This window comes from Polyergus mexicanus, unplaced genomic scaffold (assembly GCF_030449975.1).
Source record: "Polyergus mexicanus isolate NDT 795.1 unplaced genomic scaffold, iyPolMexi1.0 SCAF_2, whole genome shotgun sequence".
Classification (NCBI taxonomy): domain Eukaryota; kingdom Metazoa; phylum Arthropoda; class Insecta; order Hymenoptera; family Formicidae; genus Polyergus; species Polyergus mexicanus.
Genome location: NW_027223322.1, coordinates 6,331,053 through 6,358,309, shown reverse-complemented (window position 1 = coordinate 6,358,309; position 27,257 = coordinate 6,331,053). Strand labels below are relative to the sequence as shown.

Here is a 27,257-nt window from a genome sequence, read left to right as displayed (position 1 = left end):
TAAACTAAGGCACTTCGATATCGCCCCCGGCGATGTTTGCGTTAATCGACCGAGATCGTTGCCGTAAGGATATTTTGTTATTCGCGTACTTACGCGCGTGCGAAGTGTCCTGTGTCGTGCGCAGAGAAAGATGACCTCGCGCTGCTGGAAAAAAAAAAAGAAACAAAGTCAGTTTTGCGAAAACAAAAAATTAATTTACATTTACGCTCGTGATATTTCACCTGAGGAGGTAGTTCCTCGCCCGGGATCTCTCCCAGATCGCAGCAAGTAAGCAGTTTTTGACAGGCATTCATCGGCATTGACACGTTACGTATTCTGAATATTGTTATTTAATCGCTTCTTGTGACAAACGAATAGCAATATCATGGCGTAAAAAGAAAGAAACCTTATAGATGATTGACGTTTAATGTCCCATGTGACATGAGGATTTTTCTACGCAAATTTCAATATGGATAAAAACATCAGAAGCCGAAGTTTCCTCGCTGTGAAAGAAAGATTGAAATTTGTAACGATAACCTAACCTAACGATATTTTATTTGTTATGCAAATTTCGCATAATCAATTAGCTATTCCGGAGAATATATGACCCTGACAAATTTCTGTGCCAATCGAAACTTCTTCTTTGATCCGAAAAATTTTTCTTCTTCGAAGTACTGTGTGCATTGATAATTTCATATGCAAACTATTTCTATAGATGAATTATTTCTATCTTAATCCTATTTCTTCTATTATTTCTTCTGTTTAAAAATATAATTAATTTTTAATGAAAAATATATATCGCATTTGATTCTTTATTCTCTATTAGAATTAAGATTAATAATTTGTAAAATTATTTATTTGTTTTAAGGATTTTAAATCCTTGTGTGTTCGTGAAAAGAAACTTGCACCTTCATTGCGAAAATTTTCTCTCTACTACTTCTTCAATTATTTTTTAACGGCAAAGTGAACACATAACAAAGTGAAAGTCATAATATATTATATATTATGATGTGCGATGTAGATTTCTAGAAACAGAGAGCGAAATAATAATGTTTACGGTTCCCTTCGTGTGCAAAATCGTTTGCCTTCAAATTATAATTTATGCAAATTTAAAAAAAAAATAAAAATGTAGAATAATAAAATGCACATTGTTCAAATATAGAAATTGGCTTCTCTTATATACAATTTTTGCTTTCACATCTCGTTCCTATTATAAATAAATAGAAAAAATTTTACTGTATATTATTTACACTTGACAATATCGTATATATTTATATAGCAAAGCTACATTCAAATGCATCATCAAATATTATATTCATGTACACAGGACTCCATACAGCACAGAACGTTGTAACAACATTGCAGCAATATTGCAACATTGCAGCAACATTGCGGCAATGTTGCAAATGTTGCTGCAATGTTCTGTGCTGTATGGGGACTTCTACATATTTGAATATTAATATTAATCAATATAATACTTTATATATATATATATATAAAATGATACATTTATATATATAAAAAAAAACCTTTAGAATTATATACCAAAAATTTTAAGTTTTAAGAGCTCTGATCTGGCCAGCTCGAGTTTACTTATAGCGTTTTCGAATATAGCAGGTTTAATCGCTCTCAAAACGATTAATGATTGTATCGTCTCTGCCAATAAAAGGTTTGAATTCATAGTAAAATATAGTAATTAATTGAACCGGGTTGAGTTTTAACCCGTTCATTCGAAAACGCTATTAGAGATAAGAGCTTCAAACAACGCGGGAAATATTTCTAACAGGAAACTATGGGCGCGTTCCACTTAACGACCGCAACGCTCGCGAGCATTATCTGTCTTTGTTTAACTTTCGATGAACAACAAAGATGAAATGATACCGTGAGCGTGTGGTCGTTAAGTGGAACGAGCCCTATGGCTGCGGCCGAGAAAACGCTAGAGATGGTTCGAAGCATTGCATTAACCAATCAGAATAAATAAATCTCTACTCTTTTTGTCCTGATTAGTCAATCAAACGCTTCGAAGCATTTCTAGTGTTTTCCCGACCGCACCCACAGTATACGTAACATATACTATAATATCGGGTGCACCCGGGTGAGGAATCGGAACACAGCATAGCATATGAGAGGAATGCGGGGAGCACACACTTTTGCATAAGCGCATAATCATAAGCATAAGGAAATTGATTGGTCAGTTTCGTTATGCATAAGAAAATGGACCAATCAATTTTCTTATGTTTGTGATTATGCGTTATGTAAAAATGTGTGCTCACCGTTGAAGAGTACGTTATCGCATATATACTGGGTGGCCCATTTTAATCCATCCAGTCGAATATTTCAAAAACCAAGCCCGGAAGAGAAAAATGTTTCAAACAAAAATTGTGTGGCTTCAAGGGGGCCATAAGATGGTGACAATGATTTGACCTTGGAAAATCATTTGAAGGTCATGTGAAGGTCAACTTTAAAATCTTAAATGGAAACATCCATTTTTTATTTAGTATTCTTGTAGCTGACATCGAGAGCTTTCCAAAACACTGTAATAAAGTATTTTTTCATTAAGTACTTTTTGAGTTATTTTATATTTTAATCTGACATATTTTGATATAAAAAATAAAATATTTCGTAAAATATTCAGTTTTCGATAATTTTACCGTAATATTTCTATGTACAGAATAATAAGACAAATTAATTAGTGCCAAAAAAAACAAATAATTGTTTAAAAAAATACATTGTAAATAATTTTCTTAAAAACAATTTTTTTTTTATACTGATTGATTTGTCTCATTATTCTGTACATAGAAGTATTACGGTAAGATTATCAAAAACTAAATATTTTACGAGATATTTAATTTTTTATATCAAAATATGTCAAATTAAAATATAAAATAACTCAAAAAGTACTTAATAAAAAAATACTTTATTATAGTGTTTTGGAAAGCTCTCGATATCAGCTACAAGAATACTAAATAAAAAGTGGGGGTTTCTATTTAAGATTTTAAAGTTGACCTTCACATGATCTTCAAATGATTTTCCAAGGTCAAATCATTGTCACCATCTTATGGCCCCCTTGAAGCCATACAACTTTTGTTTAAAACATTTTTCTCTTCCGGGCTTGGTTTTTGAGATATTTGACTGGATGGATTAAAATGGGCCACCCAATATATATATAGAGGGCGCAAGCTTAGAACATATATAAATGGAAGGGGAATGCCTTTGTTTCCCGATAGAAGAACATGTCGGAAGGAAGGGAGAAAGAAAATCATAGTTGTCTCTCTCTTGTGAACGTCGAAGCGTTTGATTGACCAATCAGGGCAAAGAGAGTAAAGATTTCTTTATTCTAATTGGTTAATGCGATGTTTCGAAGCTTCTCTAGTGTCTTCTCGACCGCAACCTATGTCTATGGTGTAACCTTACTGTTTGCAGGCCATACGCCATGCGTTTTTCGTGCAACATGGCGACCGGCAAAGGCTTGATTGTGATTTTCCTTCCGAAAACTATCAACTTTATTGGTAATAATAAGCTAAAAAAATTCTCATGTAACGTTCTACAGCAAGGCAACACATATCGGCGACACCTGATGACCGTTGCGTCGACTGTCGGCTGTCCGAATCGCAACAAAACAGAAAAAAGTAAAGTATATACCTTCGATATTACGAATTTTTGGATTACATCATTGTCGGATGGAATTACGTTAGGCTTATATCTTCGTCAGTTTGCCGACGACTTTTTCGCATCAGTATTTCAATCGCTTGTACTTATATCCTTTATTTCTGCTATCGTTTGATACATGCGGTACATACGCCGATTTTCTAACACGTTAACATAACCTATAATTTCGAGCTTTATATATATATATATATTATATAGAATAGACGAATAGAGGATACTGTTCCAGAAAAATCTGACAGCTGAGATATCTTCTCTCAAAATGTCACTACATAATCAGCTGATTTACAATGGAACTGTATATCTCTAGATATTCGAACAATTCAAATCTATGATTTAATCTAGGACAAGATTTTTAGATGTTTGATGATATTGAATATTATTTTTTCTAATTTCTATTTTAGATATTCTAGGAAGGATAGTGCAGTCACATAGAGCCATACATTTAACAAATAGATTGTTAAGACGCAACTATTATGAGATTCTGGGTGTCTCTAAGAATGCCTCAGCCAAAGACATAAAAAAGGCATATTATCAATTAGCTAAAAAATATCATCCTGATACAAATAAAAGAGATCCGGATGCTAGTAAAAAGTTCCAGGAGGTTTCCGAGGCTTATGAAGTATTGAGTGATGATACTAAGAGGAAGGAATTTGATACATGGGGTGCAACCTCTGAGCAAATGGGGATGGGAATGGGTAATCAGGGAACTAAAAATTACAATCAACACTGGCAGTATAGATCATCTGTTAACGCGGAGGAATTGTTTAGAAAAATATTTGGCGATGCTGGATTTCAAAGTGGAGCCTTTAATGATTTTGAAGATTTTACAGAGACAACGTACGGTTTTGGAGCAGCTCAAGAGGTACACAAATATCTGTGTTGTAGTTATTTTCTAATTAATGCAGCATAAATCTAATATTTTTCTTATACAGGTGATAATGAATTTAACATTTTCCCAAGCTGCCAGAGGTGTGAATAAAGATATCGAGGTAAATGTAATAGACGCTTGTCCGAAATGTCGTGGCTCACGTTGCGAGCTCGGGACGAAACCGGCAAAATGTCATTACTGCAATGGTACAGGAATGGAAACAATAAGCACTGGCCCTTTTGTAATGAGCTCGACTTGTCGATATTGTCAAGGCACAAGAATACACATCAAATTCCCTTGCACAGTGTGTCACACGAAAGGACAAACGGTATGAATACTTCTTGTTCAGTCATTATTATAAGAATCATTCCATTTTCTTATTTACCATCATGTGTTTTAATCGCGCTGTATTTTTATAGGTACAACGTAAGAAAGTGACGGTACCGGTTCCCGCCGGAGTGGAAGACGGTCAAACGATTCGTATGCCGATCGGCAACAAAGAGATATTTGTGACATTCCGTGTGGAGAAGTCCCGATATTTTCGTCGCGATGGCCCCGATGTGCACACCGAAGCTGAAATCTCGCTGGCGCAAGCGGTATTAGGCGGTACGATACGAGTGGAGGGCGTATACGAGGATCAGACTATCCAAATAACGCCAGGCACATCGTCCCATACGCGAATCCGTTTGAGTGGCAAAGGGTTAAAGAAGGTTGCCGGAGTTGGTTACGGCGATCATTACGTGACCATTAAAGTCATAGTGCCTAAAAAATTGACTGATAAGCAGCGAGCGTTATTACAAGCGTACGCCGAACTTGAAACTGATACCCCCGGCAATATATATGGTATAACATATAAAACAGACGGTAAGGACAAACAATGAAAAAAAACTAAATCGTCATTTAGAATATATTCGTGATATATATCTTTGACATCCTTACCACATCTGACATTATAATAATTCATCTCGATTACGATATATATACTTGCGAGTCGCTTGAGTTTTCCCCGATTGTACCTGCTACTATTAATTAAATAAAACATTAAAATGCATTTCATTGGTATTTGTCAAAATGAAACAAACGAGTTCTCCTCTCACATGAAAATTTTTGTAATAACAATAAAAGTTAGAATAACGAAGATTGATTCATTTATGAAATACATGTATTACTTTGAGTCTCTTTCATTAGTAGCTTCAATGTTTTTTCTAGGCACAGCAGGTCCAAAGGTGCAAACTCAAGCGAGACAAGATATCCAAAACAATCTAACTAATCAAAACGATGGTCTACTTGGAAAAATTAAAAAAGCTATATTTGGATAGGAGTAAGTAGTAAGTAAAAAGTAAATTATTGAAAAGAGCATAACTTATTTCTGCAATTCATTTATCGTTTAAATGCATAATACTTTTTAATTAATAGATCAAAACTATTTTGATAATCTAAAATATTTTTTCCTTTTATAAGTGAAATTGTAGATATTTTTATTAATACAATTTCCTAATTCTATGCCCAGATTAACCAAAGTATATTTAAGCTGTAAATTCTTTCTTATTTTATGGCACAAAAGTTTCATGATAAAATTATTTATCACGATTTTCAAATCACTATTATGGAATTCTCCCCATTACAATCAACTAAGTTTCTGTGATAGATCTTGGACATCCTATAGTAAACATACTGACACGAAAGAATATAAATATATTGTTACAATTTATTGTTTATCCACAGGTACAAAAGAGAGTTACTCAGGTCCGCTACACTTGGTGGAGTCTATACGAATAGCATTGGGAAATATGCCTAATCAGAAAAAACAGTTTTTGTCATCTGAGCCCGAACATCCGGGAGATAAACACTACAATAAGCCCGTGCATACCAAAGACACATCGGATGCTGGCAGCAAAAATGACACTAATGCTGCTGAAATGCAACGGCAAAAAATGTCTTAGATGTAATCGCGTAACATCTAAGTCTATAGAGATCTAGAAAATGCTGTTCATCGCTAATAAATATAAAAATATTACATACATGCTATTGGATATATTAATATTATATACAATATTAATATTATCATTACAAATGGGAGTCGTAGAGGGCATATATTGCAGTCGTGTACACTTTTAATCAAGTTAAATAAAAGCATGATGTGAATAAAATTCTTACGAGCGTGAATAAGTGAGGGCAACCTGATATCGCTTAGATATCCTAGCTGTACAGTTATATCATAGCACACAAGTTTGTCTTTATTTGTTAAATCTTATTTAAATAAAGTGTACATGGAGATACAAGTATACAAATCTATCCATTTTAATCGTGTGACAATGTATATTTGTAAAATAAGAAATTCACACATTTACAACACCATTTACATCCTTTTGCATATACTTGAAACTGCATGTATTCTTTCATATTTGGTTTCTTTTTCTTATTTAGAAATTTTTATCTATATGGATATAAATTGTACAAAAAATTATTTTGACAATTGAATCGATATGTTTGATGACGAAACGCATTTGCGAAGTAAAAAATTAATTGTTCTATACTTTTTTCGCGTAGTTTAATTACTGATAGCTCGATAGTTCATTATCGAACGCATTAAAACATATGACATGGACTATTTAATAAATAAATTCTATGAGAATTTAAGCTTCGATCAACAAACCATATTTCAGTCCGATGTTTGTGAGACTCTGCGTCGCTGATACTCGTAACACAGCTACCACTATCGCCGCAATAGTGACAGCACCTTCTAAATACAGACCATATAATATCCGTACGTGACCGACAATGGTGGAAAGACCGCCCGCCGCGGTGAAGTCCAACGGAAATAATACACTCGCTGCAATCGGCCTTGATCGCGCTATACCAAAACACAGTATTCCCAAAATGTAGTAAGCAACTACAATAGAAATAAAGGTGTTTTATTTTAATTATTATATTTACCTTAATATTGTCCAAATAATTTTTATATTTTGATCTATCAAATTCTGTAATTTCTGTACAAATTTTCGTGTAACAATAATTAATATATGCAGTCGAAATAATTATTTACCTGAACAGACGAACGGTAGAACTTTGACCCATTTTGGCATCGGCATCGTGGAATAGCTGGATTCCACGTTGTTAAGTCGCAAACCTCGTCTGGTAAATGCGAATCTTTGTAGACGAACTGCCACCATCACGCCAAAATTTAGTATAAGAAGAAAATGCGCGGGAATGCCAATAACGGCGAAAATTACTCCTATCGTGCGACCTGTATTAGTTCGTGGAACAGGCGCTCCGAAGCCTGTAAAATTCAAGAACATAGCAGGAATAAATTGAGAAGATACGAGATAATTTGTAGAATATAAAAAAAGATTGAGACGTGTACTCTTATATTTATATATAGAGTCAATTTTTCACGCTAGTTATTTAAGAATTAATTTCTATATATAATTAACATGCCTAGAGTAGTGATCAGCGATATAGCGAACAGCACGCATCCAGGAAATGTCCACAACTGTCCGCTATTGCCGCCTTCGCCGTAACCGGAATTAACAGCGACCAGGAGAAGTTCCTCGTGTTTGACTACATACTGACGAACTTTGTCGCTCCATAACGGTTCCACGTCCTGATCCCGTTCTGTACGCAATTGTCGCAACTCTGTCGCCAGCCCAATCGCCAGATCTTTCTGCATGTTCTTCAGCGACACGACCTGCTCGCGTTCACGTGGTCCTTCCGCGGCACAAAACGCTGCCGCGCCTGCTACCGTCCATATAACGAGTAGCCATAAAAGACCTGCGACGAATTATGTTAAAAATTGCTAACTACCATGTTAAAATTATAAAACTCGAATCAACTGGACGTACCAAATTGCGAGAACGATAATCGTCCCAAAAATTTTAAATAGTTCCAGAATCTCGATGAATCGGAAGAGGAATTCCCGTTATCTTCTTCGATATTTCTGAGAGATGGTAATACTCTCAATCGTAGCGGTAATCCTTCTATAGTCTGAATAGCCACGGATTTTGTCCAATTCGTTGGTATTATACCGTTTTTCAAGCGAGGCGAGATATCCGTGGATATCGTAGTTGGTGTATCTGTAATATCTATTTTTAATTTATTATTTAATTTATTATTTATATGTATATGCGGTAAAAAAGGAAACAAAATTTATAAGGTACATATACACATGTGAGGCAATCTTTCATGTATATGTGTATAAACATATTGTCTCCGAGTGTTCTTTTTTTTTTATAAGTTAAAAGTTCGGGATATATTGAAAAATGATTGTGCCAAAGAGTATGTCAACTCAATTTGTCTTTAGATTCTCGATGAAAGTTACATTAGTAATCGATTGTGTATATTTGAAACTTGGTACCCTACACATGTCCCCCCCTCTTATTAATGTTATACCGCGTTTCCTCTATATGAAATACTATTACGTGATAGACTTTTTTTCAATGCCTTTTTTAAACGCGCGCGCATCATTATAAGATATTAATTATTGATCATCCAAAAATATATTTTGCAAGCCTGTTTGCAATATATCTTCAACTTTTCTTGCATTATTATAAATTTTTTTTCAATATTATTTTTTCAGTGTTTTATTTATATCATATATATAAATTAAAATTTGACTTGTAATAGTTCGAATAACATCTACCGACGCCGCAGATGACATCGTCGTCGTCGTCCCTCTCGTCATCCTTTGCATGGTGTTCCATCATCTTCACACGAAATTCGGTGATACTACGACGTGCAGCAGCATCCTTGAAGAGAATAGATGCATTCTTGACCCGCGGATAAACCAAATTTCTGCAGAGGCGACGATGCTGTTTTCTGGTGCGGGAGATGAGAGAGAGCCGCGGGTCCTCGGCATGTCGTTTGCGCGGTACGGCCACGACGGATGGCGGACTGCGTGGTAACGTCGCTATGTCCGGCACGTCACTGATGGGCGTCGCGACGCTCCCAACGGCCGGTGGTCGTGGAAAAAGTGGCACATGCATCGGTTAAGGTCAAGATTGTGACCGCGCTCTACAATCTAATCATGGTCTTCTGCAATCGATTATATAATCTTCTATATTTTACGCGTCATGCTTCTTTCTCATTTTCTTAGTTCTTTCTTCGGAGATTCTTAGGAGATTCGTCTCAACTGATGGTCAACGATGATGTCTCCGCATGCTTGTTGAATCGATTCATCTCGCAAAGCGTTCCTTAGACGCGCTTCTTCAGTATTCCCAAGGAATTGTATAGCTATAGAGACTTCGATTCTAATAAATTTCGATCCATCAACACGATTGCAATTTTAATTTATCTATTTTTTACAGGGCTTTTTTGTTGTTTATTCATGTAAGAGCATGTACATAAGAGTTCGATCGATGATGGAGAGTTCTATATGGAAACAATGCTTTATGTTTTATTAATAATAATACTGTATGCTGTTGAATATACATTATATGAATTATGATGATAATAAATTATGTATACAACACGTGCCTTCATATCTTTCACTTAGCTATAACTTGCCAGCTAAATATAAACATTCTCAAGTAGATATAATTCGATAAATATATTTATCTGACCTTATGACCAAGCATTGATAATATAATATTTCAAAACTTCGTCAAAAATTATTAATAAAAAAAAACAAAGATAGGGAAAGAGAGAAGCAAAATTACAAACACGCCGACGATTCAACACCTCGAGGAGTCGAGGAACTACTGGTTTTGTGGAACGAAATTTTCATGCATTCGGCACGTTTCACTACCGCATAACCGGAAGAGAGTACTGGTATATGTATACAATACTCTTCTGTATATGTGAATCGCGCTGAAATTAGAATTTAGAATACGCTCTTAGAATCAATGACGACGACTCTTAAATAATCCATAGTATTTTGTCTATAACTAATTGCATACGTTTCCCATTTTCGATTAGACGTGCTCGTACGATGAATCCGACGTGTAGTGCACTCATTCGACTATAGTCAATCAGGGCACATGGCTGTAATTTTTTTATTTCGTCATGCAATACCTCGATTTCCAGTCGACTTCTGTAATACGCAACAAGCAACGGTATTAATAATGTAATAATTCGTAACTTTAATTGTTATATTTTACATTATATTGTTATTCCTAACATTAATTGTGTCATATTTGTGTCACATTGTATACTTGTCTCACAGTTTTTCCTCCTTATATGCAATTTTCATCGTTTATAAATATGTAAAATATGTAAATTATGTTCTCCGCGTTCTCTCTACGCAAAGTAATGTATTTTTCCGATACGCGCTCATTATTGAATTATCGATCATATGACCTTGTTTCCTTGCGTACATTGTCCTCGCGTGTGCAGTGCTTTAATATTCCGTAGATTTTGTATACGCGATGACTTATAGGTACAATACTTTGACATTTTATAATATATATATAGACTATAGACAAACGAAAAATATAAGACACATATTAAAAACTAAAAAGATACAATAAATGAGAGAGAAAGAAAATTATATAAATCTCTGTTAAAATGTAAAAATCAAATTAAAAAATTCGTCATTAAGATTTATCTCAGATTATTAATGGAGATAATTCTAAAAGTTACATGTCATTAGCGGCCTTCTCTTCCTTTGCCCGCAATCATGACTCCTCGGCTGCGCATCTTCGCGGTTTGCCAACAGCGTTTGCGCGACATCGATCTGCGATATTTCGCGGTGTCGCCCCTCAGTGAACGTCACCCCGTGCCAGTTTGACACGGCGGATGTTCCTCGGAGGATCCGCCGTTTGCGCTTATAATATGGAACATTCTTCTACTGTTCTCGATCGACGACGAGATCGAGGAATTCTTGAGGTGCGTGAGTTTAGAACCCGAACAATCATTCGTTATTGATTTGTCAATTAACAGCTTTACTTGCATGTGTCAAACGTATCGTGTCTTAAAATCATTCCTAAACACTTCTCCACATTGCTAAAAATATAACAGCAATTGAAGATTAAATAATATAGATAATACGGAATATATAATTTACATTTTATCCTATAGATATTTTTATCATATAAAACATATTAAGAAAGTAAGAGTGTCAAGTATATTTATCTGCATAAAATAATGTGCCATAAAAAAGAAGCAAAATGAAAAAGTGATAGCAAAAAATATAGAGAAGTTGCCACAATTGTAATAAACTTATAATTGCAGTATGTTGCATCAAAGGCAAAGCTCAGCGACATAAAATGTATAGAAAACATAAATATTAAAAATATATATTTACAATATAGATGCAAATATCAATATAATATTATGTAATTTTAGATACAATATAATATTATCATGATATTAAATAAAAATTCAAGTATTTTTTGCCATAATTTTTATCTTTTGTGGAAATAGTTTTATTTAAAAAAAAAAAGCAAGATTTATTTTTTTATTTTATTAATATATTCTCTAATAATGTTCGCGAAAAAAATCTAGCAGTCGATACTAAAAAGGATACATTATATTGTAGCGTTTTCTTTGCAAGATTACTGTCCTAGATATTATACTCTTGACATGACACATATAATTTCTTGATTTTGTAAAAATTCCTAGATGCAAAAACTACATTTAAATGAAATTAATTAAATTCTAAATCTATCTTCAGACAAGAAAGCGATGCGTAGCCTTGCTCGCAGGCTATTAGTATGGCCGGCATTCGTATTGTCTCTCCTGGTGGCCGGTCGTTTGCTGTTCGGCCGCGATTTTCGATTGCCGACAACGACAATCGTTTTTCATGATGACGATAGCATTTCGATACCGAGCGGCGGCCATACGAATTCGCAGCAAGATTCTGGTCCGCCGGGACCGCCCGCTTATGCGGCAGGCATGTACATGACAGGTCGGCAACCTCATAACGGAAGTGCTTGCAAGTGGTACCACGGTCTACCGGATGTCCTTTCTTATCCACCGTCCAAGCTCACTTGGAGCCCCGAAATCGGCGAGAAGAGCCCTTACAGGTACAAAACCGCACAAAAGATTGTTAATATTTTTATTTTGCTAGAAAATATAATGGTATCGAAAACGGAGCACGGAGAAAAAAAAGAGTTTGCTCGCACGGCAAATTTATGCTGTCGTATGGCAAAGTTCATCAATTATCGTATTAACAAAAAAATTGTTAATATTCTTATTTAAAATATATCGAATAATTTGTTACGAGATAATAAAAAGTTTGATTCGTTTTCGCGTTGAATATAATAAACGATGGATGATGGTTTTGCTGTAATGGCGAAATTCTTTTTCTCCGTGTGCAGAGTCCTACCATTCGTATTGCGCGGCGCCATCGAAGCGACAGATGGGTTGCCCCAGGTCACGCTGTCTACACATGCCACTGCCGATCAGGTTTACGGGATCGTGGAGTTAGCCAGACGATGGGAGGGACCGCTCAGCCTGGCGGTGTTCGCACCAGGCCTCGACGCCGGCCTCGCTGTCGCTCAGCTTGATCGGGCCTGTCGGTGCGAGCCTGCCATGTACAAGGTCTCCCTTAACTTCTATGTCACGAACCTCGTCTGTGATGCAACACTTGTCGACCCTCAAAGTTTTTATACTTTTGTCGATATATCCGGGAGTCCGTAAATGCTGCTTCTAGAATATCCTATATAAAAAAGATACTTTACTTTATATTATCACGTACATGCAAGCAATTTTTTATAGATATATCTTTCGTTACTTTTCATGAAAATTATTTCATCAGTTTGCTTATGTAAATATAATTTGATATATAATTTGATATCGCAGACAGAGTTTAGTTTTTTTTTACGGTTGAAATAATTTTCTAGACACACAACATGGAATCGTTCATATGGCATACATTAGTTAATGAAGCGGAATCAATACGTCTACTATAAAAACATGATAAACGCGGATTCCGTTATATCAATATGCACACTTGCGATTAGCACAATTGTTTTAATCTATATAGAATGTCAACAGTTTTAATTAAGATTCTATATTAAGAATATTTAACTCTGCATGCAATTCATAAATGAAAGTTATAGAAAAGTGCCGAACTGCTATAATTGCTTGTATTATAGGTCTTATGCAACAGCTAAACTACACAAAAATCTTACAGACTAACAAACTAACATTTAACATAATGTAAATAATACAAAAGAAATCCAAAACTGATAAAATATTAGACTAGATATATATTAATTTATCAAAATATGAGATTTCTTATTTAAGATATAAATCTCGATAAGAATCAAATTCATATCTTAAATAAATAATATATATATCTTGAAAATAATCTAAAATTTAAAATCTATATTTCGAGTAAAAATCCAAATCATTACGAGCTGTTCACTTACCATAGCAACTGCTGTAACGATGTTAATAAAAAGATAAGATATAATACATATTGCGATCGATTATGGATGCAATTTTCTCTTGTTTTTTACAGTCACCTGTCCCTCTTAGGACACATAGTATTATCTACTTATGCTTTCTCCTTGCTCTATCGTTCTGTCTTCATATATTCTTTAGTATAGAATTCACAGCTTATTGAAAGGATCCGACAATCGCAGGTTTCCGTCCACCTGATGTTTCCGGCGGGTCGACCGCCCGCTTTGAGCGCGATCAGTCGTACTCGAGGCGATTGCGCCGCCTCTGATCTTCAGTGGCGACAGGCTGATACTGAAAGGCGAAAGATGAGCATGATGTATCCGATCAATGTCGCCCGGAATGTAGCGAGAACGGCGGCGAACACGTCCCGCGTGCTGGTGTCGGACATTGAGCTGCTGCCAAGCGCGCGGCTGGCTTCCGGTTTCATGGACATGGTACATCAAAGGTCGCCCAAGGTTGGCGTGATCTTCGTCGTACCCGTCTTCGAGATAGAGTCCAACGAACCGCCGCCAGCGACGAAGCGCGAACTCCTCGCTGCCTGCCGAGCCGGTTTAGCGGTATATTTTCATAGGTAGATTTACACGGAGATTTAAGTAACATCGGGAATTCTAAATTTAAAAATACTGATATACCTATTTTCGAGTAAGATTTTTCAAAATGAAGCATCTGTGTCGAAACTAATGTACGTTCAAATAAGATGCCGATAACGACAAGATGGATCCGTCCTAGATTCCTCTGTCCGCACTGCCAGCGATTTCCCGGACTGGCCAGGTGGATGATCAGGCCGGATCCAGGCAGGGTTCGACCGCTCATCATCACCAAAAGGGAATATCCGCATCACAGGTGGGAGCCAGTTTTCATCGGCACGCGCGAGGATCCGCTCTATACGGAAGAGATGTCCTGGGAAGGAAAACAGGATAAAATGGCCCAGGTATCTTATTTAAATACAGACTCTCTTCCAGATACGGTAAATATTTAAAAAATTTGCGAATAATTATATATTATATATCTGAAAAAATACATAAATTTATATATAAAATTTATATACAAATAAATACAATATATATAAATTATTATTATTATTATTAATTATACATATATAATAATTATATATATATACAAGGTGTCCCAAAACATCTTTGACAACGCTCGTGAACAGATAGAGCACAATAAACTGAACAGAAAAATCCTGTACTATTTTTTTTCTGTAATGCTTAATAAAGGAGTTATTATTGAGTAAAATCTGGCCAAATCAGCTCCGACTTTTAGCCGCGTGCCTGGTAGCGAATGCTCCGTCGCTACGACGGAGATATATTTGAAAGGTATATATATATATATATATATGTACAGGGTGGGGCATTTATAGTGACGCGGGCATATTTTTCCAAAATGAAGTGAGATATCAAAAAATGTTTCAGACGAAAGTTGTAGGGTTCCAAAGGAGCCACATGATAAAAATATAGACTTGACTTTGAGTGATCTTTTCAAGGTGAGGTCAATGTGATCGATGTTTTCTTAAATGGAATTCCTCATTTTTCATTGCATATTCTTGTAGCTTATCTCGAGAACTTTTCAAAACACTATAATAAAGTATTTTTTCATTAAATACTTTGAATTATTTTATATCTTAATCTGATATAATTTGATATAAAAAATAAAATATCTCGTAAAATATTTAGTTTTTGATAATCTTACCGTAATACTTACTTTTATGTACAGAATAATGAGAGAAATCAATTAGTGTAAAAAAAAAAACAAATTGTTAAAAAAATACATTGTAAATAATTACATACTTTTTCTTAAGAACAATTTCTATTTTACACTAATTGATTTGTCTCATTATTCTGTACACAAAAGTATTACGGTAAGATTATCGAAAATTAAATATTTTATTTTTTATATCAAAATATGTCAGATTAAGATATAAAATAATTCGAAAAATATTTGATGAAAAAATACTTTATTATAATGTTTTGAAAAGGTCTCGACAAAGGCTACAAGAATATGTAATAAAAAAAGAGGGGTTTCCATTTAAAAAATTCAAAGTAACCTTGTTCTGACCTTGACGCCATCCAAATTGATAAGATCAGTAAGTAGATCTTTTTAAACTCCGCAACTTTTATTGGAAACAATTTTCTGTAAAACTTATATTTTTCGAAATTTTTCAGGGTTTCCATATTTTTTCCTTACCTTGTATATCAATAATATATATATATATATAATTTAGATAATAAATTATATGTCGTATATCTCATTAGACATTTTCTGGCCTTTACATAATTGGAATTCTATCTTATTCACTTTGTATACAGATGTTCGAGATGTGTCTTCTGAATTATCGTCTAGTTGTGCTCGATGGTGCCTTTTTAGTGCATACTCCGGGAATCAAGCGGAAAACGCACAAGATCATTGCGGCCACGCAGGAATTCTTCCGGCCGCACGAGAGGCGAAACGCCAGGATTTATCAACGCGTGACGAAACGTCTAATCAAGCAATATCCGATTAACCGTAGATGCGCGCAATGAGACTTTTAAATATCAACGTAATCTCCTTCCCCTGAAAGAAAGAAAAAAACAAAAAACAGGAAGAAATAAAGAGAAATCACTCGACGCGCAAGCGATGCCTGATATATCTGACGTATACGAACACAATAGAAGAATATTTTTCGGCGACATCGTGAATTTTAATTATAGACTTATAGAAGAATATATATCGATCGTATTTCGAATATACCATCGCGGAAATAAAGATTTTTATACGGAAAGAAGTAAATTTTACGGTAATATTCACCTTCGTATACGATTCCTCTTCCGATTAAACATATATTTTTCAACTATACATTTTTTAAATATACCTACATCGACACGTCGTCATATGTGGATTAAGTGCGAAACCGCAAAACACGCACAACTAGAGTTATGCAGACTAGGATCTTGAAATAGTCGCATCAAGGTGAGTCGCTATTGGTCGCTACACCACGAGAAGCCATTTGAACGAACACACTTTTATAACGATCCAACGTTCCAAAGTGTAATTAGCATTCGGAGTAGATAGAAGAAAAAAAAGAGATCGTATTCTTATTTCAAGGACAAAAATGTGATAATCTCGCGTATAAAATTATCGTCAAACTCACTCAACATACGCCACTGATAACTAATAATATCTGCGGATATCAAATTGCTGAAAAATTAATAAATCAATGCCATTCTCGCCGTATCTCTATCTCTCGCGGCCGTTTCCATGACTCAATCGTTTAACCACATTTTTTTAATCCTCGGCGCGATAAAAACCGCGCGTGACACCTAGTATATATTGTATAATATGTAATAACCCCCTCCACATAAAAACATCGCGATAAAACTGCTTATTAATGTAAATATAGCCTAAAGTAATATCGAATTACCAAATAAGGTCAAAGTATCGAAGGGGAACATTTTCGTTGCCGATTCCATGGAAACGTCTATATATATAAAAAAAAACAGAGCGAGCGATGGGAAAGAGAGAAAAAGAATACAGTGAGTGAGTGAGTGAGTGAGTGAGTGAAAGAGAGAGAGAGAGAGAGAGAGAGAGAGAGTGAGTGAGTGAGTGAGTGAGAGAGAGAGAGAGAGAGAGAGAGAGAGAGAGAGAGAGAGAGAGAGAGAGAGAGAGAGAGAGAGAGAGAGAGAGAGAGAGAGAGAGAGAGAGAGAGAGAGAGAGAGAGTGAGTGAGTGAGTGAGTGAATGAGTGAGTGAGTGAGTGAGTGAGTGAGTGAGTGAGTGAGTGAACGAGACAGAGAGCAAGCGAGAGAGGGGGGAGGAGAGAGAGAGAGAGAGAGAGAGAGAAGGAAGGAGAGAGAGAGAGGGGGGGGAGGGAGGGAGAGGGAGAGAACTCCCACTGCAGTTGCGTAGATCGGATGCGATCGGACGTGCTCGTCCTTGCCGGGCGCGCCTCTTGCCGGACGTCGAAACGCTGGCACGCACGAGGGGGTTAGTCTCGTCTCTCGTGCGGTAATCATTAATTAATTAAAGGTATCGCGCGTTCTATAATGGCGCGCCGAGATTGACAGCGTTGGTGCGATCAGTATTAAAGCGGCGATACGGCATTATTACGTGGCCGAATGGGTTCGTTATCTCGATCGTATGACAACCGCTCCCGGTGGTAGTGGTGACTATAATAGAGTGTAGTGTAATAAAGTCGCAGTGGCTACAATAGAGTAATGATAACGAGACTTTGACCAGCGTCTTACGAAATTTAACCGGCTTCGATCAAAGATATCCGTTCGGATTATTCTTATCAGGGCTCTTCCTCTTTTTTTCCCCGCCTCCCCCCCCCCCCTTTACGGAAACGACGCAGCCTGCGTGATAAGAGCACGCGCGCTCTCTTGTCGCACATCGCTCGTCTCTCCAGTGGCGCGTTTCAGATCGTGCGATACATGTCGAAGCGGCAGCTCCGAGTAAGTGTCTGCTTATTGCATCCGATTAATTTTCCTTCGCGGTGTATTTATTTACACGAGGGTAATAGATAGTGTTTCAATCGTGTTCTTCTGGTAAATGAGAGAGAACATCACATTTTGACATTAATTAATCCTAATCTTAATCTCTCTTTCTCTCTCACTCCTTCTGTAATTTCTTTCTTTTATATCACTATAGTTGGATATAAATCAACCAATGTAATTTAAAATAGCATTTTTTATACATTCGTACTTCAATTTCCTCAAATGCGAATGACTAAAAGATATGTTTCTTCTTTACGTTATCATAATTATGCTAATATATATGCTTTATGATTTAGGCTACAAAGGAATGAATATCTTGAGAAATATTTCGGCGACCTTTTGGTCGCCGGATGTCTGGTTGCCTCCTAATATAACATGGGAGGATATCAGTCCGAATGCAGACAATAAGTATGCTAATTATCAGCACTTAATATTTCCTCTGCCTATGGCATTTGTTCTACTAGGGATAAGATATACTCTTGAAAGGTAAACTTTCATGTGCCTTCATGTGATTTTATAGCCTTTATATTTTATCTCTTTAAATATGTTCATGTTTTACTTCTAGAAAGTTATGAATATATATCAAATAAATGTACAATATTAAAAATTATATATTATAAATGAGAAAAATATCTAATGTGCAAAATTTATGGAATTTTGAAAGAAGGCTAATCTATATAATTTTTTATATTTATAATTTATATTTTTCATACAGGTATTGGTTTGCTCCCTTTGGAAAGTCAATTGGTATAAAAAATACCAGAAGCAAACGAGCAGTATCCAATGAAATATTAGAAAAGGCATATCTTAATAAGCAAATTAAATATAAGCAAGTGAGTGAGACTAATTCATCCTACAAGAAAATTTAATTACGCAATTATAACAAACAAAATCAAATTTTTAATTGATATAGAAAGTTATTTTCATAAATAACATAAATAAAATATATCTATAAATATATCAATAAAATATTATCTTGTTAATAGCTTTAAAATACAAATTGAAACATTAATGACTGATGCATTTGTATGTAAATTATTTGCATGTTATGTTAGCATTATGTAACACAGAATTGTATTTCCAGATTTCAGGCTTGGCTAAACAATTAGATTGGTCTGAAAGGCAAGTGGAGAGATGGCTACGATTACGTCGTTCTCAAGATAAGCCATCGACTCTTACAAAGTTTTGTGAAAACAGGTCAGTTATCTTCAGTAACAGTCTATACTGTACATCTTGCAAAAATTGCATGACACCCAAAAAAATAATATACATAATCTTTTCTTTTGTTTTAGTTGGAGATGTTTCTATTATATATATTCATTTTCTTATGGCCTTGTTATTCTATGGGACAAACCATGGCTTTGGGATATAAAGCATTGTTATTATAATTATCCTTACCATCCTGTTACTAGTGATATATGGTGGTATTATATGATATCAATGGCATTTTATTGGGCATTAAGCTTCTCTCAATTTTTCGATGTGAAGAGAAAAGATTTTTGGCAGATGTTCATTCATCACATAGCAACAATTTTGCTCATGTGTTTCTCATGGGTCGGAAACCTAACAAGGATTGGTTCTTTGGTCTTGTTAGTACATGATTGTGGAGATATACTCTTGGAGGTAAGAGTTTAAAGGATTAAAATTGCCCGCGGGATTTTGTATATTTTAATTAATATAATTTATTTCTTGATGCTTTCAGGCGGCAAAAATGGCCAAGTATGCAAATTATCAAAAGGTATGTGATTGTATATTCGTCATGTTTACAATTCTGTGGATTATGACACGTACGGGTGTGTATCCATTTTGGATAATATATAGGTATGTATCAGTATATCTTTTTTTAATTCATTTAAATACAACATTTCAAGATTACAGAGTGACCCAAACTTATTATGTGTTACAGCACATCTATAGAAGCGCCTAAGATAGTACCGATGTTCCCTGCATATTATATCTTTAACTCTTTATTAATTTTACTACTGCTTCTTCACTTGATTTGGACTTATTTAATCCTTAAAATCGCGTATAACTCTTTCAATGCTGGTCAGGTACGTGGTGTTGAGTTATATAAATTGTCGCGTGCACGTTCATTGAGACATTTTTTTAATATCGATGAATAAATGTACATTTATATGCTAATCTTTTCTTCTTTTTCTTTGAAAAAAATATTACAGATGGAGGGTGATATTCGCAGTAATAGCAGTGATGAAGTATCTGACACTTCGGTCAATAATACTCCTATAAACAACACAGCAAATTATATTAACAAAACGAATTCAAGACCAAAAACCCACTAACAAACAGCATGCTAGACGAGTTATTTTATGAACCATTTCCAAGGCAGAGAATTCATCCGGACATTTTAGCCAGGTGCTAACTCTCTCACAAGTATAATAAAATTCTTCAATATACAATTTTAATCTCATAGCTCAAGATGTTAACATTAACATAGTATTTAATCTCCTATATAATTAAAATACATATATTTTTTCTTTTCATTCCCTTTTTTGATAATATTTTTCATAAAGCTTCAATACTTTATTATAAATCTACCTATAATTCTGTCAATTTTCGTACGTTTGCGTTAAGGAAAATATTATATATAAAAGACAACGAAAAAAGGAAAATAACAAGGAATGCAATCCCCATTATTCATATCGCAAATGTATATGTCTATTTTATTTAAAAATTAATTAAGAGTATATATCTATATATACACATTCTTTAAACGAATTTTTAAAGCTTAGTTAAGATAAGAATGGACCAAAGCTGCAAGATGTTCAGTGTCTGAACTTCACTTATTGTCTCCAAGTTTCTAATATCATATTACTACTTTAAAAAACGTATTTATTTATTTTCATATACTTTGTGAACAACAGTCAAAATAATCAATAAGTAAAAATATATTATTCAATAATAAATTTAATTATAGTTACACATATACATTCTCCACATATTTTCATTAACATATACATACACACTCTATTTCAAAAGGACCTCTCTTTCTCTGATTATATAAAGGTCAATACGTTTGTGTACTAGTACATAATCCACAAAAAAAAAATGCGATAATTTAATTTAAGTATATGTTATTATGTATTTTGCGATATTTATATATCGCTTTAGGCTCCTGTAACTTTTGCATTTATCAACATATAAATATTACGTAAATTATACATTGTACTTACAATGTGAGCCTTTATACAAGTCATTGGTATTATTATTTTTACATAATACAATTGCAATGTTGTCCTCTCTATATCTCTAATAAAATTTCCTTGCCGATTTTCTCTCTTCAATTCTCCTATTTTACTTTACTATATTTCCCGCTCTATTCTAACAATCGCGTTAAATGTTTAAATTGTGAAATTGCATATGTTGAAATATTCGCTATTGACAAGAAGAATTTATCTATTAGATATTAAATATATAATAAGTGCATTATAGAGCCAGTATTCATATGTTGCATTGCCATAATTACTCCAATATCCCCCTCTGTAATCATTTTCTATTAATTCTTTAAATTCGGGAAATAATCTTCCTTTCGATATAGTGAAAAAAATCTTGTACGCCCGTAATTATTTTGTAATACGTTAATCAATCTTTGAGAGAGATAACGATTGACATTTATTTCTACTCTTTGATATAAAGAGAGAGAGAGAGAGAGAGAGAGAGTTTCAGAGAACGCAATATTACGTAATTTCCTCCAGTTGCGTTCTGATTCCGAAGTTCCGATATTCTTATCCACTGACAGTACTGAAAATCTATAATGCACGTGATGATATAAACTATAGATTTTTAGTACTGACAGCAACTGACAGTGAATATCGGAACAGTTACCTATGCATATATGTTTCTTGTTTGTTTGTAAACTCTCTTACGCACCGAGCCCCACAACGAGGGAATAACATGATAAAGCAAAAGTCAAAGTTTAGATCAAGTTATCAAGTTAGGTAGCATTAAACTTGTCACATTCAACACGTGTGTGCTTCTTATTTGGATCCATTTCGCCTTTTCCTATATCAAGAATTTCGTCGCGCGTCATCCATGACAGAGAGGGGATCACAGTCATGGAAGGGATCACCTTGATATGTCATTCAAATTTAAGCCGGTTCTCGCTTCATTTACGCAGTCGATTTCGTTAATCGGTGTTTAGAGGTTGTTTGACAGAAATATGGGTGGAAAATGGTCTAGCATGGATCCCTCGCAAGTCGAGGTTCCAGAAATAAACAAACTGTTGGAAAGAGATCCCTATTTAAAGTTATATGAGAACGACATTCGCCGGAGGTATTTATTTTTAAAGCAATTTATGTAAACATCCGTGATTGTTCTTAGTAATATTTTCCTATCTTTAGATATGCCGTGTTTAAGGATTATGTTGAAAAATTAGAGGCGGGAGATGGAGACTTGAAGCAATTTACAACTGCGTACAAAAACTTTGGTATTCATATTCAAGATGATAATAGTGTCGTTGCAAAAGAATGGGCACCTGGTGCACAGGAAGTATTTCTAACCGGAGATTTCAGTAAGAAAAAACCATATTTGCATACAATCATATATTTAATTATTTATTAATTATTTTTTATATATTTTATACATTATATTAAAAGATTATGATTTAATTAATATAACCCTCTTTTATATAGATAATTGGAATAAGACTGCTACACCATACAAAAGATTAGAACATGGAAAATGGGAGCTGCATTTACCTCCAAATACAGATGGCAGTTGTCCTTTGAAGCATCTGTCTGAAGTAAAAATTATCATAAAAAATCATAATAATGAGTTACTTGAAAGGCTGAGCCCTTGGGCGAGTTATGTAACACAGCCACCAAATAAATCAGAAGGAACCACATTTAAACAACGTATATGGCGTCCAGAACATGTATATAGATATAATTACAGTTATAAATATGTCTATATTTGGTATGTAATAAGGATATTTGTATTTATTATTTATTTTTCAGGTATACAAGTTTAAACATCCTAAACCAAACAAGCCGGAAAGTTTAAGGATTTATGAATGTCATGTTGGAATTGCTACAGAGGAGGGACGGGTTGGCACTTACTTGGAGTTTGCTAAAAATGTGATACCAAGAATCAAAAAGCAAAATTACAACGCGATACAATTAATGGCAATAATGGAGCATGCTTATTATGCTAGTTTTGGATATCAGGTTGCATATATTTGTATACACAAAATAAATTTCTAAATAATTATATAAAAATATCTGCAAACATCAGCTCTCTCTGTATAACATGTCTTGTTAAAATTAATTTAGGTAACTTCCTTCTATGCTGCTTCATCTCGCTATGGAACTCCAGAAGAATTGAAAGAATTGTTAGATGTGGCGCATCAACATGGTCTCTATGTTTTGCTAGATGTGGTACATTCACATGCTTCTAAGAACACTTTAGATGGACTGAACATGTTTGATGGTACGGACGCGTGTTTCTTCCATTCCGGCTCTCGCGGCGAGCATTCTTTATGGGACAGCAGATTGTTCAATTATGCAGAATATGAAGTAGTTCGATTTCTACTGTCCAATTTACGTTGGTACATTGAGGAATATGGTTTTGATGGATTCAGGTATTTATTATCTATGAGAACAAATCTATATAATATTGTAAAAAATTTATAACATTTCTGTCATAATTTTTTATTAAAATGTTTGAATATTTGATAGATTTGATGGCGTTTCATCAATGCTGTATCATTCAAGAGGCTTAGGACAAGGTTTCAGTGGTCATTATGATGAATATTACAACCTGAATGTTGATGTGGAGGGTATAGTCTACTTGATGCTTGCTAACCATATGTTGCACGAAATATATCCCGAGATTGTTACGATAGCTGAAGATGTTAGTGGAATGCCGGGCATGTGCAGGTATGAAACGTATATCAATTTACATAAGTTAAACAAATAAAAATATGTAATATAATATTATAATCAAATGATAAAATATTCAAGACCAATCGCCGAAGGTGGAATAGGATTCGACTATCGATTGGCCATGGCTATTCCCGATAAATGGATCAAGCTATTGAAAGAAATCAAAGATGAAGATTGGAAGATCGGTGAGATTTGTTGGACATTGTCCAATCGAAGATGGATGGAGAAGGCGGTCGCTTATTCCGAGTCTCATGATCAGGCCCTCGTGGGTGATAAGACGATTGCGTTCTGGCTCATGGACAAGGAGATGTATACGCACATGAGTACACTTAGTGACCATAGCGACATTATCTTTCGCGGCATTGCCCTCCATAATCTAATCACGCTGATTACACATGGTTTGGGTGGCGAAGCTTATCTAAACTTTATGGGTAAGTAATAATTTAGTTAATCTTATGTATGCGTGTGTGTGTGCATGCTCACGATTATATTGTCAAAATATACATTCACAGAAATACTCTATAAATGTGTCTTTTACAGGCAACGAGTTTGGCCATCCCGAATGGCTAGACTTTCCAAGGATCGGAAATGCAGATAGTTATCATTATGCTAGGCGTCAATGGAATTTAGTGGATAATGACTTACTAAAGTACAAATATATGAATAATTGGGATCGCGCAGTCAACACGCTAGAAGAGAAATACGGATGGCTGCATGCTCATCCTGTAAGCAGCTTTGTGCTTTACATAACATAAACTACATTACATTACATTATTTGTGTAAATTAAATACTGAAGGATTAAAAGAAATTTAGTTAGAAGTTTAGTCCTTATGAAAACTAAGAATATTAATTTTATAGGGATACGTAAGCTGGAAGCATGAAGATGACAAAGTGATTGTATTTGACCGAGCTGATCTAGTGTTTGTCTTCAATTTTCATCCAATCAAATCGTTCGCTGATTATCCAGTCGGTATAAAAAATCCAGGAACGTACAAAGTCGTTTTATGCAGCGACGATGAACAATTTGGAGGGCAACGTCGTGTAGATACAAACGTACAACATTTTACAATACCGGAACCGTTTTCTGCATATCAACACAAAATGATGGTCTACATTCCATGCCGTACGGCTGTCGTTTACGCACAAATTGGTAATTGGATTGTATATCAATGCAACATATTTCGTATTAATATTGTGTATAGCAAATAACATTAATAAAAAATTAATTTTTTTAGATTCATAAACCGTTTCATAGGAAGAGAGATGGAAGTTCTATCCAAAAATTGTATAATAATAGATTACATATAAATGAAGAATGAGAGATCTTATATGTATATATATATTTTTTATAGAATATATGCAGATATATATGCAGTGTCTACTCAAATTGTAAAAAAATTTCTTAAAAACTTTCTTATCCTTCAAGTATTTTTGTTCGAAATTCCCGATAAAAAAAATAGAGAGATTAAAGATTTTTGGGCGCAATTTCCTAAAATAAGTTTTTTTATTGTATACATTTTCTAATGTTTTTCATTCTATAAAAGAAAAACACAAAACCTCTTAAGGTTCAAGTATTAGATTTGTAAATGTACTGAAAAAAACTGAATTACTTTTATAAGATAAGCATTTATAACTTGCAGATAAAAATTTTCTTTCATCACTAAAAATTAAAATAAAAAATTGTGCAAATTAGAAACTTGCACATTGCTTCCTCATCATTTTATCTCACAAAGTTTAAGCTCCTTTAAGCGAATTTTTTAATTTGTGCTTCCTTATAAAAGAAGCTTTCTGAGCAAAATAGAAAGATAGAGGAGCAATATACTATTTTTTACATACTTTTTTTATTTTTATACCGTTATAGATTATACATTTACGTTATTGATTATACATTTTCAGATATATAAAAACTTATTTAAGAAACACTTAAGTAACTTTATTATAAAAAAAAAGATAATACGAGAAACATTGATAAACATTGATAAATATTTATGTAAAAAAATTAATCCGATATTTCAAAATTTGCGAAAGTTACGTCTATAGACATTTCTTAAAAAATACAAAATTTTATAAAAAATGAACCTATTCTCACCAAATTCATTTTCAGATATATAAAAACTTATTTAAGAAACACTTAAGTAACTTTATTATAAAAAAAAAGATAATACGAGAAACATTGATAAACATTGATAAATATTTATGTAAAAAAATTAATCCGATATTTCAAAATTTGCGAAAGTTACGTCTATAGACATTTCTTAAAAAATACAAAATTTTATAAAAAATGAACCTATTCTCACCAAATTCAATACCAATCATCTTTTAATAATATTATATCCATGTAAAAAAATTTAACTATAGATAACTCAAAAATTGTGAAAGTTAGCGGTTGCACAACAAATTGCGTACATATGGACACACATACACGCATACATACATACATATATACATTTTTTAGGAATATGATTTTTCGAACATTCTGAACACATTGGCATTAAAAAATCGAAAAAAATTTTGTCACAAAAACAAAGCTTCCTCTATAAGGAAGCAAAATATATGCTGCATATTCAATATTTTGTTAAGATGTTGGATATATATATAAACAGAGATATATATTTATAATATATTTTTAAACAAATAATTCACAATTTGGTTCATCAATGGATCGCTTATAACATAAGGACAAAATTAAAGAGAATTTTTTTTAATTTCCTGAGTCTCAAAAAAATTCCTTGAGAATTCCAGATTTTAATTGAAATAGAGACTGATAGATTTAGTTAGTTTTTTCAAGAATTATTTTCTAAGTTTCCGAATTAACATATTTTGAATATAAGCTTTGTATATAAAAATATTTTATTAATTTTACAGAATATATTAATAATTTTATTAAATATATTTTATAGAATAAAATATAATTTACTTAATGTGCAAGAGCTAAGAAAATTAATTGCATTAAAACATGAAATTTTTATAAAATATGTTTTATAAAATGGAGTACATCTGCTTTTTGAACTAGATTTTTAA

General features: G+C 33.9%; 5 protein-coding genes across 14 annotated transcripts; 4 read left to right on the top strand and 1 right to left on the bottom strand.

Moving 5' to 3' along the window:
• The first annotated feature begins 178 nt into the window (after positions 1-178).
• On the top strand, positions 179-7,452 carry LOC138944740 (protein tumorous imaginal discs, mitochondrial). 3 transcript variants are annotated; one of them, XM_070315687.1, is made up of 7 exons: positions 179-267; positions 3,403-3,608; positions 4,050-4,510; positions 4,581-4,844; positions 4,936-5,380; positions 5,726-5,844; positions 6,242-6,333. In XM_070315687.1, exons 2-6 carry the CDS (start codon positions 3,413-3,415, stop codon positions 5,833-5,835), a joined length of 1,476 nt encoding a protein of 491 aa, XP_070171788.1. In that variant the 5' UTR covers positions 179-267; positions 3,403-3,412; the 3' UTR covers positions 5,836-5,844; positions 6,242-6,333. The 3 variants fall into 3 exon arrangements, with proteins under 3 accessions (XP_070171788.1, XP_070171787.1, XP_070171786.1); XM_070315686.1 differs by having other exon boundaries at positions 180-267; positions 5,726-5,837; XM_070315685.1 differs by lacking the exon at positions 5,726-5,844 and having other exon boundaries at positions 180-267; positions 6,242-7,452.
• Positions 6,207-11,620, bottom strand: LOC138944741 (uncharacterized). 4 transcript variants are annotated; one of them, XM_070315689.1, is made up of 8 exons: positions 11,093-11,612; positions 10,632-10,925; positions 10,411-10,544; positions 9,156-10,321; positions 8,359-8,598; positions 7,955-8,287; positions 7,563-7,796; positions 6,207-7,409 (listed from the first exon to the last, which is right to left on the bottom strand). In XM_070315689.1, the coding sequence occupies exons 4-8, from the start codon at positions 9,496-9,498 to the stop codon at positions 7,153-7,155; spliced, it is 1,407 nt and encodes a 468-aa protein (XP_070171790.1). In that variant the 5' UTR covers positions 9,499-10,321; positions 10,411-10,544; positions 10,632-10,925; positions 11,093-11,612; the 3' UTR covers positions 6,207-7,152. The 4 variants fall into 4 exon arrangements, with proteins under 4 accessions (XP_070171790.1, XP_070171792.1, XP_070171791.1 ...); XM_070315691.1 differs by lacking the exon at positions 10,632-10,925 and having other exon boundaries at positions 6,207-7,370; positions 11,093-11,620; XM_070315690.1 differs by lacking the exon at positions 10,632-10,925 and having other exon boundaries at positions 8,359-8,589; positions 11,093-11,619.
• On the top strand, positions 11,134-16,618 carry LOC138944742 (beta-1,4-glucuronyltransferase 1). Of its 5 annotated transcripts, none has more exons than XM_070315696.1 (6): positions 11,134-11,338; positions 12,126-12,477; positions 12,772-12,994; positions 14,044-14,418; positions 14,591-14,792; positions 14,985-15,071. In XM_070315696.1, exons 2-5 carry the CDS (start codon positions 12,137-12,139, stop codon positions 14,780-14,782), a joined length of 1,131 nt encoding a protein of 376 aa, XP_070171797.1. In that variant the 5' UTR covers positions 11,134-11,338; positions 12,126-12,136; the 3' UTR covers positions 14,783-14,792; positions 14,985-15,071. The 5 variants fall into 5 exon arrangements, with proteins under 5 accessions (XP_070171797.1, XP_070171795.1, XP_070171796.1 ...); XM_070315694.1 differs by having other exon boundaries at positions 11,135-11,338; positions 14,044-14,432; positions 14,985-15,452; XM_070315695.1 differs by lacking the exon at positions 14,985-15,071 and adding an exon at positions 16,174-16,261 and having other exon boundaries at positions 11,139-11,338.
• A 1,118-nt stretch (positions 16,619-17,736) lies between these two features.
• Schlank (ceramide synthase schlank) lies at positions 17,737-21,637 on the top strand. Its single transcript, XM_070315674.1, has 8 exons — positions 17,737-18,293; positions 18,632-18,821; positions 19,051-19,168; positions 19,420-19,532; positions 19,628-19,958; positions 20,038-20,156; positions 20,242-20,386; positions 20,513-21,637. Exons 2-8 carry the CDS (start codon positions 18,643-18,645, stop codon positions 20,633-20,635), a joined length of 1,128 nt encoding a protein of 375 aa, XP_070171775.1. The 5' UTR covers positions 17,737-18,293; positions 18,632-18,642; the 3' UTR covers positions 20,636-21,637.
• A 493-nt stretch (positions 21,638-22,130) lies between these two features.
• On the top strand, positions 22,131-25,611 carry Agbe (1,4-alpha-glucan-branching enzyme). Its single transcript, XM_070315673.1, has 10 exons — positions 22,131-22,625; positions 22,694-22,863; positions 22,985-23,226; positions 23,309-23,518; positions 23,624-23,931; positions 24,029-24,229; positions 24,314-24,666; positions 24,776-24,960; positions 25,095-25,386; positions 25,472-25,611. The coding sequence occupies exons 1-10, from the start codon at positions 22,513-22,515 to the stop codon at positions 25,477-25,479; spliced, it is 2,082 nt and encodes a 693-aa protein (XP_070171774.1). The 5' UTR covers positions 22,131-22,512; the 3' UTR covers positions 25,480-25,611.
• Positions 25,612-27,257: the final 1,646 nt, after the last annotated feature.

Bases quoted from the DNA above. Each gene is read 5' to 3' on its own strand.
- LOC138944740 (XM_070315685.1), top strand. From the start codon at position 3,413: ATGCGTTTTTCGTGCAACATGGCGACCGGCAAAGGCTTGATTGTGATT. The intron at 3,609-4,049 runs GTAAAGTATATA...TTTCTATTTTAG, and splicing joins TCGCAACAAAACAGAAAAAA to ATATTCTAGGAAGGATAGTG. The intron at 4,511-4,580 runs GTACACAAATAT...TTTCTTATACAG, and splicing joins GTTTTGGAGCAGCTCAAGAG to GTGATAATGAATTTAACATT.
- LOC138944741 (XM_070315689.1), bottom strand. From the start codon at position 9,498: ATGCATGTGCCACTTTTTCCACGACCACCGGCCGTTGGGAGCGTCGCG. The intron at 8,599-9,155 runs GTAGATGTTATT...AATTAAAAATAG, and splicing joins CGATGTCATCTGCGGCGTCG to ATATTACAGATACACCAACT. The intron at 7,797-7,954 runs GCATGTTAATTA...TGAATTTTACAG, and splicing joins ATCGCTGATCACTACTCTAG to GCTTCGGAGCGCCTGTTCCA.
- LOC138944742 (XM_070315692.1), top strand. From the start codon at position 12,137: ATGCGTAGCCTTGCTCGCAGGCTATTAGTATGGCCGGCATTCGTATTG. The intron at 12,478-12,771 runs GTACAAAACCGC...CTCCGTGTGCAG, and splicing joins GGCGAGAAGAGCCCTTACAG to AGTCCTACCATTCGTATTGC. The intron at 12,995-14,043 runs GTCTCCCTTAAC...CGACAATCGCAG, and splicing joins GCGAGCCTGCCATGTACAAG to GTTTCCGTCCACCTGATGTT.
- Schlank (XM_070315674.1), top strand. From the start codon at position 18,643: ATGAATATCTTGAGAAATATTTCGGCGACCTTTTGGTCGCCGGATGTC. The intron at 18,822-19,050 runs GTAAACTTTCAT...TTTTTCATACAG, and splicing joins ATAAGATATACTCTTGAAAG to GTATTGGTTTGCTCCCTTTG. The intron at 19,959-20,037 runs GTAAGAGTTTAA...TGATGCTTTCAG, and splicing joins GTGGAGATATACTCTTGGAG to GCGGCAAAAATGGCCAAGTA.
- Agbe (XM_070315673.1), top strand. From the start codon at position 22,513: ATGGGTGGAAAATGGTCTAGCATGGATCCCTCGCAAGTCGAGGTTCCA. The intron at 22,626-22,693 runs GTATTTATTTTT...TCCTATCTTTAG, and splicing joins GAGAACGACATTCGCCGGAG to ATATGCCGTGTTTAAGGATT. The intron at 24,230-24,313 runs GTATGAAACGTA...AAAATATTCAAG, and splicing joins GGAATGCCGGGCATGTGCAG to ACCAATCGCCGAAGGTGGAA.